Genomic DNA, 14,651 nt, shown 5'->3' with positions numbered 1-14,651 from the left:
CGGCGCGTTACGCAGCGCGGCGGTTGCGGCGGGGACGCGCTCGGGGCCGGGAGGTGCCGCGGGCCCGGTAAGTGCGCGGCCCCCGTAAGTGCGCGGCCCCCGCCCTTTGCCCCCCGCCGCGCCCGCCGCCAGCTCGGCCGGGTGCTGCCAGCGGGCCCGGGGTGTGGCCTTGGCTGACAGGCCCGGCGGGCGCGGCCCGGCCCGGTCCGGCCCGGTGGGCCCGGCCTGGCCTCCCGCCGCGCCTCACGGACCGCGCCTTTCCCGCAGGGTGTGCGACCGCAGCATGTCGGAGGGCGAGTCCAAGCAGGTGCCGAGCAGCGGCTCCGACCCCAAGCCGGAGCCCGCGTCGTCTGGCCCGGGGATGACCTCGGTGTCTGCGCCGGTGACTTCCGCGGCGCCCCCGGAGGAGGAGGAGGAGGAGGAGAGCGAAGACGAGTCCGAGATTCTGGAAGAGTCGCCGTGCGGCCGCTGGCAGAAGCGGCGCGAGGAGGTCAGTGCCGGGGGCCGGTTCCCGAGGCGGGAGTGCGGGTTGGACCGGGCCGGGCCGCGCGGGCCCGGGCAGCCGCTTGTCCCGCCCCGCCAGGTCCTCCTGCCGCCTGTCCCCGCCTCAGCCGGGCCCAGGGTCGGGGGTCCGTCACGCTTCCGGGAGGCAGGGAGGTGGGTGACCCTTTGGCAGCCGAGGGGCCACCGTTCCTAGGGCCCGGAGTGTCCCGGCTGGAGCGCAGCTGGTACTGCCTTTGCCTGCCTAGGCCGGTGGCGCGGCCAGCTGTTGCTGCTGTGGAGTAGGGAGTGGCTCCGGCACTCCAGCGTGCGTCGCGTTTCGTGGATGTTTCCCTCTGGGAATGGCGAAGAGCAATAGCTGCGTAGTCCTTGGTACTTGCTGGGCAGCGTGGACAGTACCTGCTGCCGAGGCAGCCAGTTACCCGGGCTTATCAGCTTTTGAATCCTTGCTTTTGGTTTGCCTTGGCTTGTGCAGTGAGGATAAAGCACAGTCAGCTCACACAGGCTCATTTCTTGGCCTGTCCTGCTTGCACCCACTGCTTGGTGCTTGCGCTGGCAGTGTGCTCTGTGAAGGCACGAGGAGATTAGATCGCGTTGTTTGGGACCTCTCCCTTTGTCCACTCGTTGCTGGGTCCTGTTTTTCTTACTGGGGGCTGTCTGCACAGACTGGTTGCTGCTCTGTGCTGGCACAGTGCCCCTGCCCTGGCTGGGCAGGCTGTGCAGCCCTGGCAGGTTCTGACAGACAGCATGCTGCAGCACAAGTGCTGAGCACGGGCGTTTGTCTTCTTTGTCCCTCGCTGCAGACATGGGCAGTGCAAACGCTGGTGGTGGCTAGAGTCATTTGTTCCAGTGTGAATTTGGAGGTCAAAGTAAGGTCGGGGATTCCCCACAGTTTTTCACCTTTGCTTGCTGAGGGCTGTCCTGGTTTGGGTTAATGTGAGCCGAGCCCTGGCATGGTGTAGTCAGAGTGTACCTTTTCTGGTGAGGCTGTGCAGATTAGTTACAAGGGGAGGGTGTCAATGTGAAGCTCTGGTTCTGCCCTTCACAATATATTCCTTACCTGAAGTGCTTTATCTTGTGCTCTGTGCTGAACTGGTACATGCTGGAGAACAAAGCTGGTTTGTTTGTGTCGTCATTTCAGTGTGTTTTATCTGGTACCGATCATTTTGACACAGAAAGAGAAATTTCCTTCCAGACTTTTCTGTGCTCTCCTAAATGACAGGTAAGATTTGAGAGGTTCTAGTATTTTCTTTGGATTTCACTTCCCCTCTCTGCAGACAAATTAGGGGCCAGACACAAGAAGTTCATTGAAATTTCGGCATGGCTAAATGACCGGCTTTTGGCTTTAGGCTGCCATAGAGGTCCGAGCTCTGCTCCACCCGTAGATTGAGGGATGGGTGCTGGGGACACAGAATACGTTGTTGGGTGATCTGGGTGAGCTCGGGGCTGCTGCTCACCAGTGAGGGCTGCACCAACTGCTCTCTGACAGGGAGTGAGCAACACACACTGCTGTGACCCTGCACTGAAATCCTGGTGTGTCTCAGGATTCCACATGTGAATTTGTGGCTCGATGAGCCCTGAGCTTGCGGAGAGGCTTTTGTTCCCTGAACTGCCTGACATCAGACTCTCTTTGCCATCTCCAGCGTTTGGACTGATCTGCTCCCTGGAGTAAACTCTCCCACTGCTGATGTCCCAGCATGAAATTTATTTGAATAACAGCTTTACTTTCTGAGCATCCCAGAGCAAAGTGCCCCTTATCCCAGGAAGGTGTGACAGCCCTCTCTGCACTGGTTTTTCTGGTCAGCGCAGCACATGGACAGGCTCTTACTCGATACCCCTCGCAGGGAGGGGGTGGAAAAGGGAGGTGCTGACCTCTCCTCAGTGATGCAATCCTCATCCTTTACCCTGGCGGTATCTCCTGGATGCTGGATTAGGTGGCACCATGGAAGCATCGAGATGTGATAACGTGGAGAGGAACGGGCGCGTGTGGTCGCGGAGTGACTGTGTGCTGCCTGTGCTCTGCTGCTCCCTGGGTACCCTTTCCCGCTTTGCCCTGAGCACGGTGCTTGGGAATGCAGTGGCCTTTTCTCGCTTTAAAAAAAAAATAGACTGTATTTTACTACTCATCGACTGTTTGTGATGACCTCGCTGCAGCAGAGGTGGGGCTGTGCAGGCAGTGCGGAGAGGGCTCGTGAGCCGGGGGAAGCGAGCTGACTGTGAGCCGGAGAGTGTCGGTGTCTGTTTACCGAAACCAGCAGACCCCGCCGGCGGTCCCGGAACGGTCTTGGGGCGGCGGGATGGCCTACGCTGGCCGTGCCGGCCCTACACGTTCCGGCCGCCTGCTCCTGGTCCGGGGAAAGCGGCCTCAGGCCCTCCCGAGCGCCCCAAGACCGGGACCGGGACTGGGACCGGGACCGGGACTGGGATTGGGATTGGGACCGGGGCGGTGCCGGGCGGGCGGGGCGGGGCGGGGCCTGCTGGGCCGCCGAGCCGGCCAATGGCAGGTGGCGAGGAGCGTTACATCACCGGCGGCGGCGCCCATTGGCTGCGGCCCGCGCTGGCCACGCCCTCGTGCCGGTGTCGGGCTCCGCCGAGCGGCAGCTGCCGCAGCCACCTTAGGGTCACGGTTTAGCGCCAGCCCTGGGCCGAACCGTGCCCTCTGATAAACCTAAAACACGGGGTCCCCAAGGGGACGTGGTGCTGCGCACAAGGCTGCCCGGGGAGAGGAGCAGCTGGGGCGCGACACGCAGGAAAGAGACCAAAGTGACTCGAGTGCTGGTCGGCAGCAGTTTGGCCAATGCGAGCGTGTGCCTGGGTACTGAGAGAGCAAAGCCCATCCTGGGATTCCGAGCCGAATCCCGTTCTGGAATTTTGCCCACGGCCCAGGTTGCTGTCCTGACACACACACGAGTGAGGCCTTACAGGGGGATCTTGTCCCATGGCAGAAGCACAGGGCAAGGCTCCGTGGCGCGAGGGCAGGGCGGTCGCAAGGCTGATGGGCTCTTCCAGCCTGTGCTCACCTGGCTCCCTTCTGGCTACTCTCCCTGAGAAACCATCTTCTCTGTTTCTGTTGTCCTCCTGTGACACTCCATGCCCTTCTTGTAGGCAGCATACACGCATAACTTATTTTTCTTGGGTTGTCCAAATATCATCAGAATTATCTGCTGTGCCTCTTAGGAACAGAAACTTCCTAACAGAGCTGGATTGCAGCACCACACTGACAGGTCAGGTTTAGCTTCCTGCAGCTGGCTCATGGGGAACCTGAAATTGAGAGCTTGGTGACTGCTGTCCCTGGGAGCTACACAGGTCACATGCAACAGTGGCCCAACATAACTGTAGGAAAAGTTGTGCTCTGCTACAGCAGAATCTTTATTTTTAGCCCAGTGTTATGGTGTTTGGCTTGGCAAGCTCATGTGAGCAGGAGAGGCTCAACCTTTCCCAGGTGGGAATCTCCTGGATGTGATAGCTGCCTATTGACCACACTTCTTTCTGTACCTTTTCTACGTAGGAAGATACCATGTGACTGCACGAGCCAAGACTTTATAAGAAATACTTTGCTGACATCTTTGTAATGTGCTTTGGTAAATAACCCTTTCAGTACTGTTGAGGGAATCTGCGTTGCACTGTGGATGTGGGCACAAGTGGATCCCCTTTTGGAGGTGTGTGTGAGCGTGTCTGTCATGGTGAAGCAGGAAAAGGCTGGACAGGCCTGGGTGGGCCTGGCTGCCCCTTCCACAGGCTCCTCGTGAGGCACAGCCTGGAGTGGTGTCGCTGTCCTCAAGTGCTGCTGTGCTCCCCAGCACAGGGGTTTTTGCATGGATGTGAAGCCTGGCACGTAGAGCAGAAAAGGAAGATAATGGGAGAAAGAGCACTGGTCTCTGCTTAAATACTTTTGCCCTTTCCCAGAGGATATGTCAGGCTGCTCAAGAACAGCGGGAGAACCTTGTGTCATTCCCTGGAAACTTGCCCTGGTGTTGATTGTACCGTCCTGTGCTGAGAGTGGGTACAGGGATTGTGCTTCTGTCCCACAGATTCTAAAGTGTTGAGGGGCATTTTTGGGATGGCTGTAGGTGATGTGTCAGTTCTTGATAGCCATCAGTGACCTCATGGCTGTCTTGTCCTGTGCCTGATGTGTTATTGACTCTTTGGAAGCTCAGCTGCTGGAGCACTTTCCATGTTCTGCACCACTGCAGTGACTGCTGAGATCAGGAGGTTCCTTTCTGCCTCATCCCTGGGGACACACCTCATGTGTCAGTGTGGCTGTGCATGCAGTGGTTGCCATGCTAATTAATTCTTGGGTTTGTCTCTGGGGTTTTCCACTGTCAAGTAGCTAGATTAAAGCTGCAGTCCTTCCAAGCTTCCCTTACAGGGATGTGTGGACTAGGACAGGGTGATGGAGTTCCATGTGGCCCTGGGTGTCACATCAGGTACAAAACTTGGGGAGCGGAGTTTGAGGCAGTATGTGCTGTGCCTGTGAGTGTGTCCTAGTCCAGTCTTGCTGTTCTTCATTGGGTACTGTTACTGGAAGTTCAGAAAATTAATTTAGGTAGCACCACTGCCATTAGTTTGCTTCTCTTTTCCTATGAAGGACCTGGCTGTCATTTGGATTGGCACTTCCCAGCTGTTGATGGCTGGGTGTTACAGCTGGATTTCAGTGCTTGGACAGTAACTTACTGAGATAGTAGAAGATAAGCACCAGTTTGTCTTTTCCTGTCACACATCTGAGTTTCTGTGTGTGGGAAGGGGAGGCATTGTTCTTGGGAAAGGTGGCTTTTGAGGTGCTCTGAGTGTTGGGTTCTGCTGCTAGAAGGAAGATGGGCTGCAGAGACTCTCCAAGCAAGCTGGTGCTCGGAGAGGTGCCAGCTCCCTGACAGGCTTTGGCAATGGACCTGGGTTTTTTCCAGCTGGTGGAGAAAACTAATGCCATGCTGTAGTTTTTATGGTGTTTCTTGACCATAGGGAAGATACTCAGAAGAGGGAGTATGTGCAGCCTTTTAACATTTTTATTGGCTTGTGTTGGGGCTTTCTGGAAGGAATGAACCCTTGGGATGCGCCTGAATGAGCTGAGGGGCACTTAAGGGTGCAGAGGGGACTGAGCCTTTGTCACAGCCCTGTTCTGTCCTTGCTCACAGACTGTGACAGACAGCTGGCACTCGCTCCGTGTGGCTGTGGCGGGAGCAGGGGCAGCTGGCTGCCACTTTCCCAGAGCTCCAGGGAGGCTGGAGGTGCTGGTCACCCTCTAGCTGCCTGCGACCGAGGGATGGGGTTCGCTCTGCATTCCTTACAGAGCTGTTCTAAAAATACCATGGCCTGTGCAGCAGCACTGAAACCTTCCCTTGTTGGCCCTCTGCCTCTCAGCCCTGCCTCGGGAAGCCCAGGCAGAGATCAAGGTATCGTGGGAGCTGCCATGGGTTTGGTGGGGCTCGGGCTTGGGAAGAGGCTTCCTGCTGGGCCACCAGAGGGGAGAGGCCGTGTGCTGCCTCTGACTCCAGGTCCTGCCTGCGGGGAGGCTGCACAGCAAATCCTGATGGACAAAGGCACAGACAGACCGAAGTTAGCCATGGGAACATGGTGCTTTTTCAAGCATCCCATGGCAACATGGATGACAGAAATGGCTGTATCCTGTTTCTACTTATCAGTGTTCAGGAAAAATCCCATTTCAGGTCTTCAGTGCCTGTCTCACAAAAGAGCAGGATGGACTAGAGCAGAATGGGAATAGCTCACTTGGTGTTTATCCTGTCTGGATTGCTTGTTTATTTTGAAGCACCAAGTGAAACTGAGTACTCTTCCCTTTGGGCTTGCAGTAGGCAATTTGTGTTCATTTCTGGTATCCATTAGATAGGAATGATGCTTGTCTTCCTGTGGGATACTCGGCACTGGTGGGACCCCACCTCAAATCCTGGATGCAGTTCTGGCCCCTCATGACAAGAGAGATGTTAAGGGGCTGGAGCAGCAGGAGGGGCTGAGGGAGCTGGGGGGGCTCAGCCTGGAGAAAAGGAGGCTCAGGGGGGACTTCTGGCTTTCTGCAACTCCCTGACAGGAGGGGGGAGCTGGGCGGGGTTGGGCTCTGCTGCCGGGAAACAAGGGACAGGAGGAAAGGGAACAGCCTCAAGGTGTGCCAGGGAAGGGTCAGGTTGGGTATTAGGAAAAATTCCTTCCCTTAAAAGGGCTGTGCGGCCATGGCACAGCTGCCAATGGCGGGGTTGCAGTCCCCATCCCTGGAGGGACTTAAAAGCCATGTGGATGTGGCCCTTGGGGACATGGATTAGTGGTGGCCTTGGCAGTGCTGGGGAAGCAGTTGGACTCGATGGTCTGAGAGGGCTTTTCCAACCTCAGGGACTCTGTATCCAGAGCACTGCTGCTGCTGTTCAGAGCACCTTGACTCCTGTCATACATTTGTGGTTTTTTAAAGTTGTTGATCTTCTGCCTGGGGGGGAATTTGTAGTGAGGTCTGCGCTGTGGTGTGTTGTTTAGCCAGAACTGTTCAAGTGCTTTTGGAGAGGCTGGATGGCCACTGGGCGACAGCCTCCGGGACGGTGGCCTGGCGTGGTCTGTGTGACACAGTGCTGTGGTTCAAAACTCACCCCTTTGCTGCAGAGGAGCTGTGGCTCCCTCCTGGGCTCTGTGCAGAATGTCCTGGCTCCCAGTGGGGTCCAGCTGGGTGGGCCAGTGCGGAGCAGGACCGGCGGGAGGTGACAGGGACACACACTGCCTGTGCTGAAGAGGTGTGTCAGGTTCTGATTCTTCTCTCAGCACGATATCTGCTGAGCTGGCGCAGGGCAGTGATGTTACAAGCGAGGGCAAACTCTAACACATGGAGGACTTTTAACCTTGTCTTTAAATAGTCCAGATGTGCCTGTTTTGTTAACAGATGAACTTCTTGCAGATGTGTTTGATCTTGTTACTTGTTGCAGCATGTCTGGAAGAACCAGTTATTATATTGCTGATGGTCACATTGTCTTCTCCTTACACTTTAGTTGCTGTGTGAGTTGGTTTGTACAGCCGTGGTAATAATCAATACCTTCCTTTCCTTGCCACTATTATATTACACTGGTTATTTTAATTTTCTTGTTGAATTAACGCCTTTCAAGCATTTTGCTACTATAATTGCCAAGGCCAGTGTGTGAGTTTAATTAAAACTTGAAGTAGGATTGCTTCTTTGCTCTGTTGGATTTCTTTTCCATTTTCCTGCAGTGGATCTGGCATTCTTTATTGTGTTACACTCTGAATTAGCCTCAGATCCCAGAGAGCCCTTTTTGTTCTGTTGCTGATGGTAAATTTGCTGCTTTTTGTTTCCCCACAGCTCAGGGAGAAGCTGAGCTCCACATGGCCCAGCTGCTGGCTCTGGGGTTCTCTTATCTCTGGTCCAAGGAGTTTTCCAGCTGGTTGGACAGAGCTTTGATCCTTTTCTCTGGCCTTAACAGGTGGCCAGGGAAACTCATTAACATATTCATGCTACTCTGAACCAGATCTGGGGCTTCTTGTGAGGGTCTAGCCTGATGTGCTGCCACTCCCCATCTCTTCAATGTGCAATTCCATTCCTTACTGATATTTTAGTTATTGTGGGCTTTTTTCCAGGTTTTATACCTTTTCTTTCTAGATTATAAATAATCACTGTCACCTGTGGCTTAGGCTGTATTTGTTTTATTGTTTAATTGACAGATCATGTGAACTATGTGTTCTTTCAGTGACAGATATCCAGATGTTTGAGAGCTATAGAAAACATACGCATTGGACAATTGAAATAACCTGCCAAAGGGAGATTTAGCTTCCAGACTTTTTCCCCTTAGAGCTGTTATGCCACTTTCCCCACTCCCCTTTAAGTAATTAAATTCACTTGAATTTCTCTTGAGTTTCCTTGCCTCTTGCTTACACAGACACAGAGCTGTGTTAGTACCTCTGTGGTATGGAGCTGCTTCCTTTGCCGTGCTGTGGAAATTCAGGCTAAGCTGGGCTCAGGTCACTTCCTCCCTCAGAGTATAAAAGCTGCCTAGCCTGTGGGCTGTCTGGGACAAACACCAGAGCGATACATTATCTTCATGCTTTTGTGAGGGCTTAGGATTCTGCTTCGCCGAGCATGTGGATGTGGATGTGGACGAGGATGTGGAACAGGGATTTGGCAACCTGAACCCAGGAGGAATCAGTTATTGCCTTTCAGTTGTCTGTCTGCATTTTTCCCCTTTTACTCTTCTGCCCAAGCTGTCGAATCTCCTCGGAAACTGAGAATTGCCATCGGTGATGTCAGCTGGGTTTGGTGTCTTGAGTCATATCTGGTGCCCTGGAATATTGCCTATGAGTCATGGAAATAACTTACGCTTGTTGAGCTTGGCCAGAAGTGGGAGATGTGGCGAGTCCTCAGCCCCTGGCTGTGTTATCAGGGCAGATTTTGATTAGCTGCCAGTAGCTGAGGACTTAGTTAATCCAGTAAAGCTGGGGGCCTTTCAATAGAGGGCCTTTAATGGTTGGACTGGGGATTTGGAGGTCTTTTCCAATCTTAATGTTTCTGTGAATAAGCAGCAAGCGTGATGAAAGAAGAGAATCCAGAGGGATGAACTGGCACTGGGTGTCAGTGTGGTGGCTGTTTCCTTGTTCCCTGCACTGGCTCACACGCACCTGTCTTTCTGCTGCCTGGGGCTTGTTTAAAATTGCTGAAGTGAAAGCCTTTTGTCATTCAGCTTTAGTAATTGTAGTGAGCATATTTATACTGCTGTCATCCCTAAGATATTGCTTATACTACAGTTTGAAGGAAAAGTATTCTATCCTTAATTATCTCTATTCCTTCAACTTTCTTTAATGATGAAACATAAGAGGCCTGGCCTGGTATTTAGATGTTGGTGTCAGTGTATATGTATGTATATATATATATATATATAAAAATCAAGTTTTTAAGATCAATGTGAACATCATATTAAACCAAAACTCAGTTCTTTCACCCCTCAGTTATGCAGGTGGCTCAGGTGGAAGGGAGCAGGGTGGTTCATATATAGCTGTCATCTCCTGTGATGGTTTTCAATAGTTATTTTCCATAGCCCAGGCTCTCCTTATATAATTATGGCCTGTATTCCTTATTCCTGCCTGTGCCACACCTTGCAGCTGGTTGTGTCATACTCATTTACTGCTCAGTTGCTGAAGAAATCTGCATCACTCTGGTTTTACCGTGCTCAATGTCATTTGTCACTGGAGTGTGTCACCTGCAGTGTCAGAGCATTGAATGTCATCGGGCTTCTTTGGATTCCCCAGGGAGATCATAAAGAGCCTCACTTGTATTGGTGGGTTGTCACTCTTTGTTGTAGGGCTGCTGAAGGAGTAGAACGGGGTAGAGCAGTTCAGCTGGAACGATGAAATTGGGTAAATTTGATCGTGTGAAAGTGGCTGCCAAGGGAGAAGGGGTTTTTGAGGAATCTCTTATATATGGTGAGAAGCTTCCATCAAATGGGATGCTGGTGGGGTCCCTAGTGAGGGAAGAGAAGGTAACAGTATGAGAAGGAAGAGCTGTGAAATGACCTGGACTTAGAGGTGATAGAAGTGGAAAATGAGTCGGGATTTGCCATGCAAATCTCTGTGTTAGCTGTTACCTCATGGGGGAAATTGGATCAGCTGAAAGCTGCCAAGCCTGGTAATGAGCACCAAGGCTGCCAGAGTTCAAGGAGCATTTGGACATTGCTCTCAAGCACATGGTGGGATTCTTGGGCTTGTCCTGTGCAGCGCCAGGAGCTGGACTTCAATGATCCTTGTGGGTCCCTTCCAACTCAGGATATGATTCTATGAAGTGATTCTAGGTGTGTGGCCAGTGGATGGGACCAGTAATTGTTGCTGTTTGACCATTAGAAGGTAAATTCTACCCTCTTGTCCTCTCTAAGTGCTTTGGGATGGGAATCCACTTCTATCACCACACATTGCCTGGTGCAGTGGGACATTCACTATGTCTGTGACTGTGCCTGTCAAACACATCACAGAACAGCAAATGCTCTGGGTGTTGGAGGAGAGAGCCCGCGCACATCTTTGGATGCTGCAACATATCTGAGGAAAAACGATGTTATGGAAAATTTGCTGTTGGGAATGTGGTTCATCTCAGATCTCTGCAAGTCCTTCAGCATTATGTCCTCCCAAAGCCATTACCATTCTCATGCTGGGCTCTAAACTCTTGATCCCCTCCCCTTACCTTGCTGCTCTCTTAGTGCTCATCTTTGTATTTAGTATTGGGTGTGGATGTACTTGTGCTGGGTCAGAGTTTGCATTTATTAATTAAAGAAGTTACTGTAGCATTTTCCACTGTGTCATTGATTCCCATGTCTGTTCTGAACCTGCAGCTTTCCCTTTGTTCCTCTCTGCTTTGATTGAGTTTCATATATCATCACCTTTCAGAAGATTCCTCTGTGAAGCTGTATCTGAGTTCTTGAGACATTTCTGTATCCCTTTTTTATGGTTGGAGTTGTTTTTTGTGGTGGAATAAACTACAGGTATCCTAAAACATGAAAATCTAATGTATTGTTGGCAGAACGCAGCTTTGCTCCAGTAACAGCTTTTGTGCACAAGAGGGTTTCCCTCAGGTATGCCCAGGACTTGCTGCTCACACAGCCTACGGTGGCTCATTTTGGGTATGCCCCATCCTGAGATACATGTGCACAGTCCTGTCCTGGAATGCTCATTTAGTTAAAAGCTAATGACCAGAGTTCATAATTCTCCCACGAGGGTGGCATGGCAGTGGTCTGGTCTTGCTGGCTTAGAGCTCACACCTCTCTCCATCCTTCCCCCCTCCAGGTGAACCAGCGTAATGTCCCAGGGATCGACAGTGCCTACCTGGCCATGGATACGGAGGAAGGTGTGGAAGTTGTTTGGAATGAAGTTCAGTTTTCTGAGCGGAAGAACTTTAAGCTTCAAGAAGTAAGTTGATGTGTTTCTCAGCAGAATGTGGAAACGTATCTTGCACCAAGGTGGGGATTATGAGTACTGGTGACCTTTTGTGTGGATGATTGGCTGGGTTTGGAGTGCTGTGCTGCCCTAGTGTAGCCAATTTGGCTGAAGCCTGGCCTGTCCAGGAAATGTACTGGAAAACTGTTGTGCTGTTTCCATGGGCTCTTGTGTTTGTTTAGATTTGATGATCAAACCACGCTCTGCTGAGGTGCAGTGCAGAAGGAAATGAGATTCCATCTATCCTTAGCATAGGAGCTTGACATGTACATTTCCGTTTAAGGGGATCAAGACCCAAGGAGAAAGAGTGATATGGGTTGATGTGGTCTCTGATGTGACATGTCTTTGTCTTTCTGATGTTAAGGAAAAAGTTAAAGCGGTGTTTGACAACTTAATTCAGCTGGATCATCTGAACATTGTGAAGTTCCACAAATACTGGGCTGATGTGAAGGAGAACAAGGCCAGGGTAAGAGCAGCAAACAGGCTGTTGGGTTCTCATTGTGTGTTGTGTAGGTAATTAGTGAAGCAGAGGGTAATGTCTCACGCTGCCCCACAGGTGATCTTCATCACTGAGTACATGTCTTCAGGGAGTTTGAAACAGTTCCTGAAGAAGACGAAGAAAAACCACAAAACTATGAATGAAAAGGTAACTCTTTATTTTTGTGTATGCCCATATTCTCTGAAAGCCATCAGCTCCTGGAAAGCTCTTTCAGCAGAGCGTGCCTGCAGTTCCTTGGTGTCCCTGTGGCCTAGTTCAGCTGCAGATTCTCTGGGACAGCAGTTCTGTGCCGGTTCTTTGCTGCAAGCAGCTCTGCAGCTTCGTACATGTGGTGTGACAGGCATGTCCCTCTCCATGGGCTCTCACAGGAAAGAGGGAAGGTGTCTGTGCAGGGGAGGACTCAGGAGGACAGGTGTGTTTCTGGACCTATGGGAATATGTAGAAACGAAGCTGAGCATGAGAGAGCTGATCCTTTACACCTGCACTGGGTTAAAGCTCAGGTGCCACAGAATGAAGCGTGTATTCCCTCCTATGAGCAGGCTATTAATCACAGAACTACAGATCAGCTCCTTGTGGATGATTTTTATCCTTTTCCTCCTGTGTCTGCAGGCCTGGAAGCGATGGTGTACCCAGATCCTCTCTGCTCTCAGGTACGTGGGGTACTGACCTTGAGATCCCGGCAGTTGTGAATGATGTGGTAGTGAGTGTGGGAGCTGAGCATCAGGGAGCTCTCCAGAGTATCCAGCTTTATAACCCAGGTGTCACCACAGCCAGGAGGATGTTGCAGAGATGACAGAGAAATGAAATTCCATGTGAGAGGACTGAGGAAACCTTCCATAGCGTTGGCAGGCTGCAGCCCTGTGGCAGGCAGTGGATTCCTGGATATTGAGGCATAGTGTTAGATGTGTGTGTGGGTCTGTACATTTCTTGATGATGCAGATCTTCTGCAGCCATCTCAGTGCAGTGCAGCTGAGTAGAATGTGTTTTGGGTTTTAAAACCTCCACCTGAGCCAGAGTTGGTGAGTAGCTAATAAGAGCCTTGGAAAAACAATAACCCAGATGGCAGAGCACATCTTGCACTCCGTAGACAAAACTCTGGTGCCGTTTTGTGAAATTACAGCAGCTGGTGAATAGTTGGGGTTCTAATACACTTCTGGGAGCTGAGCGTCCTCATTTGTGCTGGCTGCTAACTTAAACGGAGGCAGAATGAGGTGCAAAAACAGGGTGTACCTGGGACCTCATCTCTGAAAAGCTATTTGTGCCTGCTGGCAGATATGCCCAGTCCTGTGTATATAGCACTAAGTGCCTCTTTGGTGCTCCGTGAGTAGGGCCAGAATAAGGCTCTGATATTTCTGATATATAATTGTGACCCTTTTAGCACCCACCTGGCAGTACTGAGGTGTATGAAATAGTGTCTTTACCTCTGGTACCCTGAGTTTCTTGGAAACTGATCAGAGAAAGGTTTCTTTTTTCTCCCATGTTCTGAAGATTGATTGTTAGAGACAATTACTCAATATTCCTGATTCTCTCCTAGCTAGAGGCTGATGTACAGTCACTGAATTATATCCCCCCCCCTGTTGTAAATCCCTGGCATGTGCCCTTTGCTCTCCTATTCTCTTCTGATGTTGCTTGAGATTGGGAAGGGGTCAAGGGGGGATTCCAGGCCTTGGCAGTTCTTGACCAATGGTCTCTTCTCCATGTCCAGCTACCTCCACTCTTGTGATCCCCCCATCATCCATGGAAACCTGACCTGCGACACCATCTTCATCCAGCACAACGGACTGATCAAAATTGGGTCAGGTAAGGCTTGCTGGGGGTGCCCCTGCCTATCAGACAGACTGCCCAGACTGAAAAAGGCTACTCCTTTCCAGGTTCCCTGGCATGATAGGCATGTGTGTACATGTACTCCTCTGCCTCCACATCAGGTGTGCCAGAGACTGGGAGTAGAATTTACTGGTGATTGAACTCCTGTCAGGTGCAGGAAGGACTGATATTAGGTACTGTTTGTGTTTTAGCCCCTTCCTTAACTTTTTGTCTCAAGGGACTGACCCAGGAAATGGTGCTGAAACTTGGAAGTTTTGTAGGCACAGTATCCATGGGTTCGTCTGCTCCTCAGTCTTTCATGTTAATACACACAGAGTTCTCTTCCCAGCATTGTGGAGCTTTGGGAGCTGTCTGGGTAGCTGTCTGCCCACTAAGGCCAGACAAGTGCTGCTTGTAGCAACCCACGTTTATAATCAAGCTGACAGACTCTGGCTGCAGTGAGTGGCTTGTCCGTGCATCCTCACCCAGCATCCTCCCTCCCTTGGGCCTGGCTTCAGACTGCTGGGCTACCCTGAGCCTGGCTGGCAGAGACATGCCCTGCTTAGGCAGCCATGCTGTGATGAAATGGTTTATTTCATAAATAAGCAGTGATGTTCCTGGCAGTGCAGTGCATCCTTGCATGCTCTGTTTTTTCCACCTTTTCTATGCCCATGTCTCTAAAAATCTGTCTGCAGTCAGGATGTGTTGTGTCACACTTTGACGTGACCTTTCAAGGGACAGCTTTGCTACCTGTTGTTTGACTTCTGCAAGTATTCTCGACCTGAGGAGTGGGTCTTTGCCTTCCTGGAGCCTTTCTCTATATGAGTTTTGGTTTGATGGGGCAGTGTACAGGGAAGGGATGATTTGCCTCACTTGTCATCCAAAAATAGCCTCTCCATCAGCTGCAGACCTCTGACTTTTCTTCCCATCAAAGAAC

The 14,651-nt window shown here is 51.5% G+C and overlaps 1 protein-coding gene across 2 annotated transcripts in view; it reads left to right on the top strand.

Moving 5' to 3' along the window:
- The first annotated feature begins 8 nt into the window (after positions 1-8).
- The window catches only part of NRBP1 (nuclear receptor binding protein 1), a 33,387-nt gene continuing 18,744 nt past the window's right edge, over positions 9-14,651 (top strand). For both annotated transcript variants that reach the window (XM_050330922.1, XM_050330921.1), the window contains exons 1-7: positions 9-67; positions 268-490; positions 11,263-11,385; positions 11,777-11,878; positions 11,969-12,058; positions 12,521-12,561; positions 13,617-13,711. In XM_050330922.1, the coding sequence (XP_050186879.1) occupies positions 284-490; positions 11,263-11,385; positions 11,777-11,878; positions 11,969-12,058; positions 12,521-12,561; positions 13,617-13,711 (658 nt within the window). In that variant the 5' untranslated portion in view covers positions 9-67; positions 268-283. The remainder of the gene's footprint in view (positions 68-267; positions 491-11,262; positions 11,386-11,776; positions 11,879-11,968; positions 12,059-12,520; positions 12,562-13,616; positions 13,712-14,651) is intronic.

This window comes from Myiozetetes cayanensis, unplaced genomic scaffold, assembly GCF_022539395.1.
Source record: "Myiozetetes cayanensis isolate MyiCay16 unplaced genomic scaffold, myiCay2020 scf45, whole genome shotgun sequence".
NCBI classification, from domain to species: Eukaryota; Metazoa; Chordata; class Aves; order Passeriformes; family Tyrannidae; genus Myiozetetes; species Myiozetetes cayanensis.
This window is presented reverse-complemented; position numbering and strand designations above follow the sequence as displayed.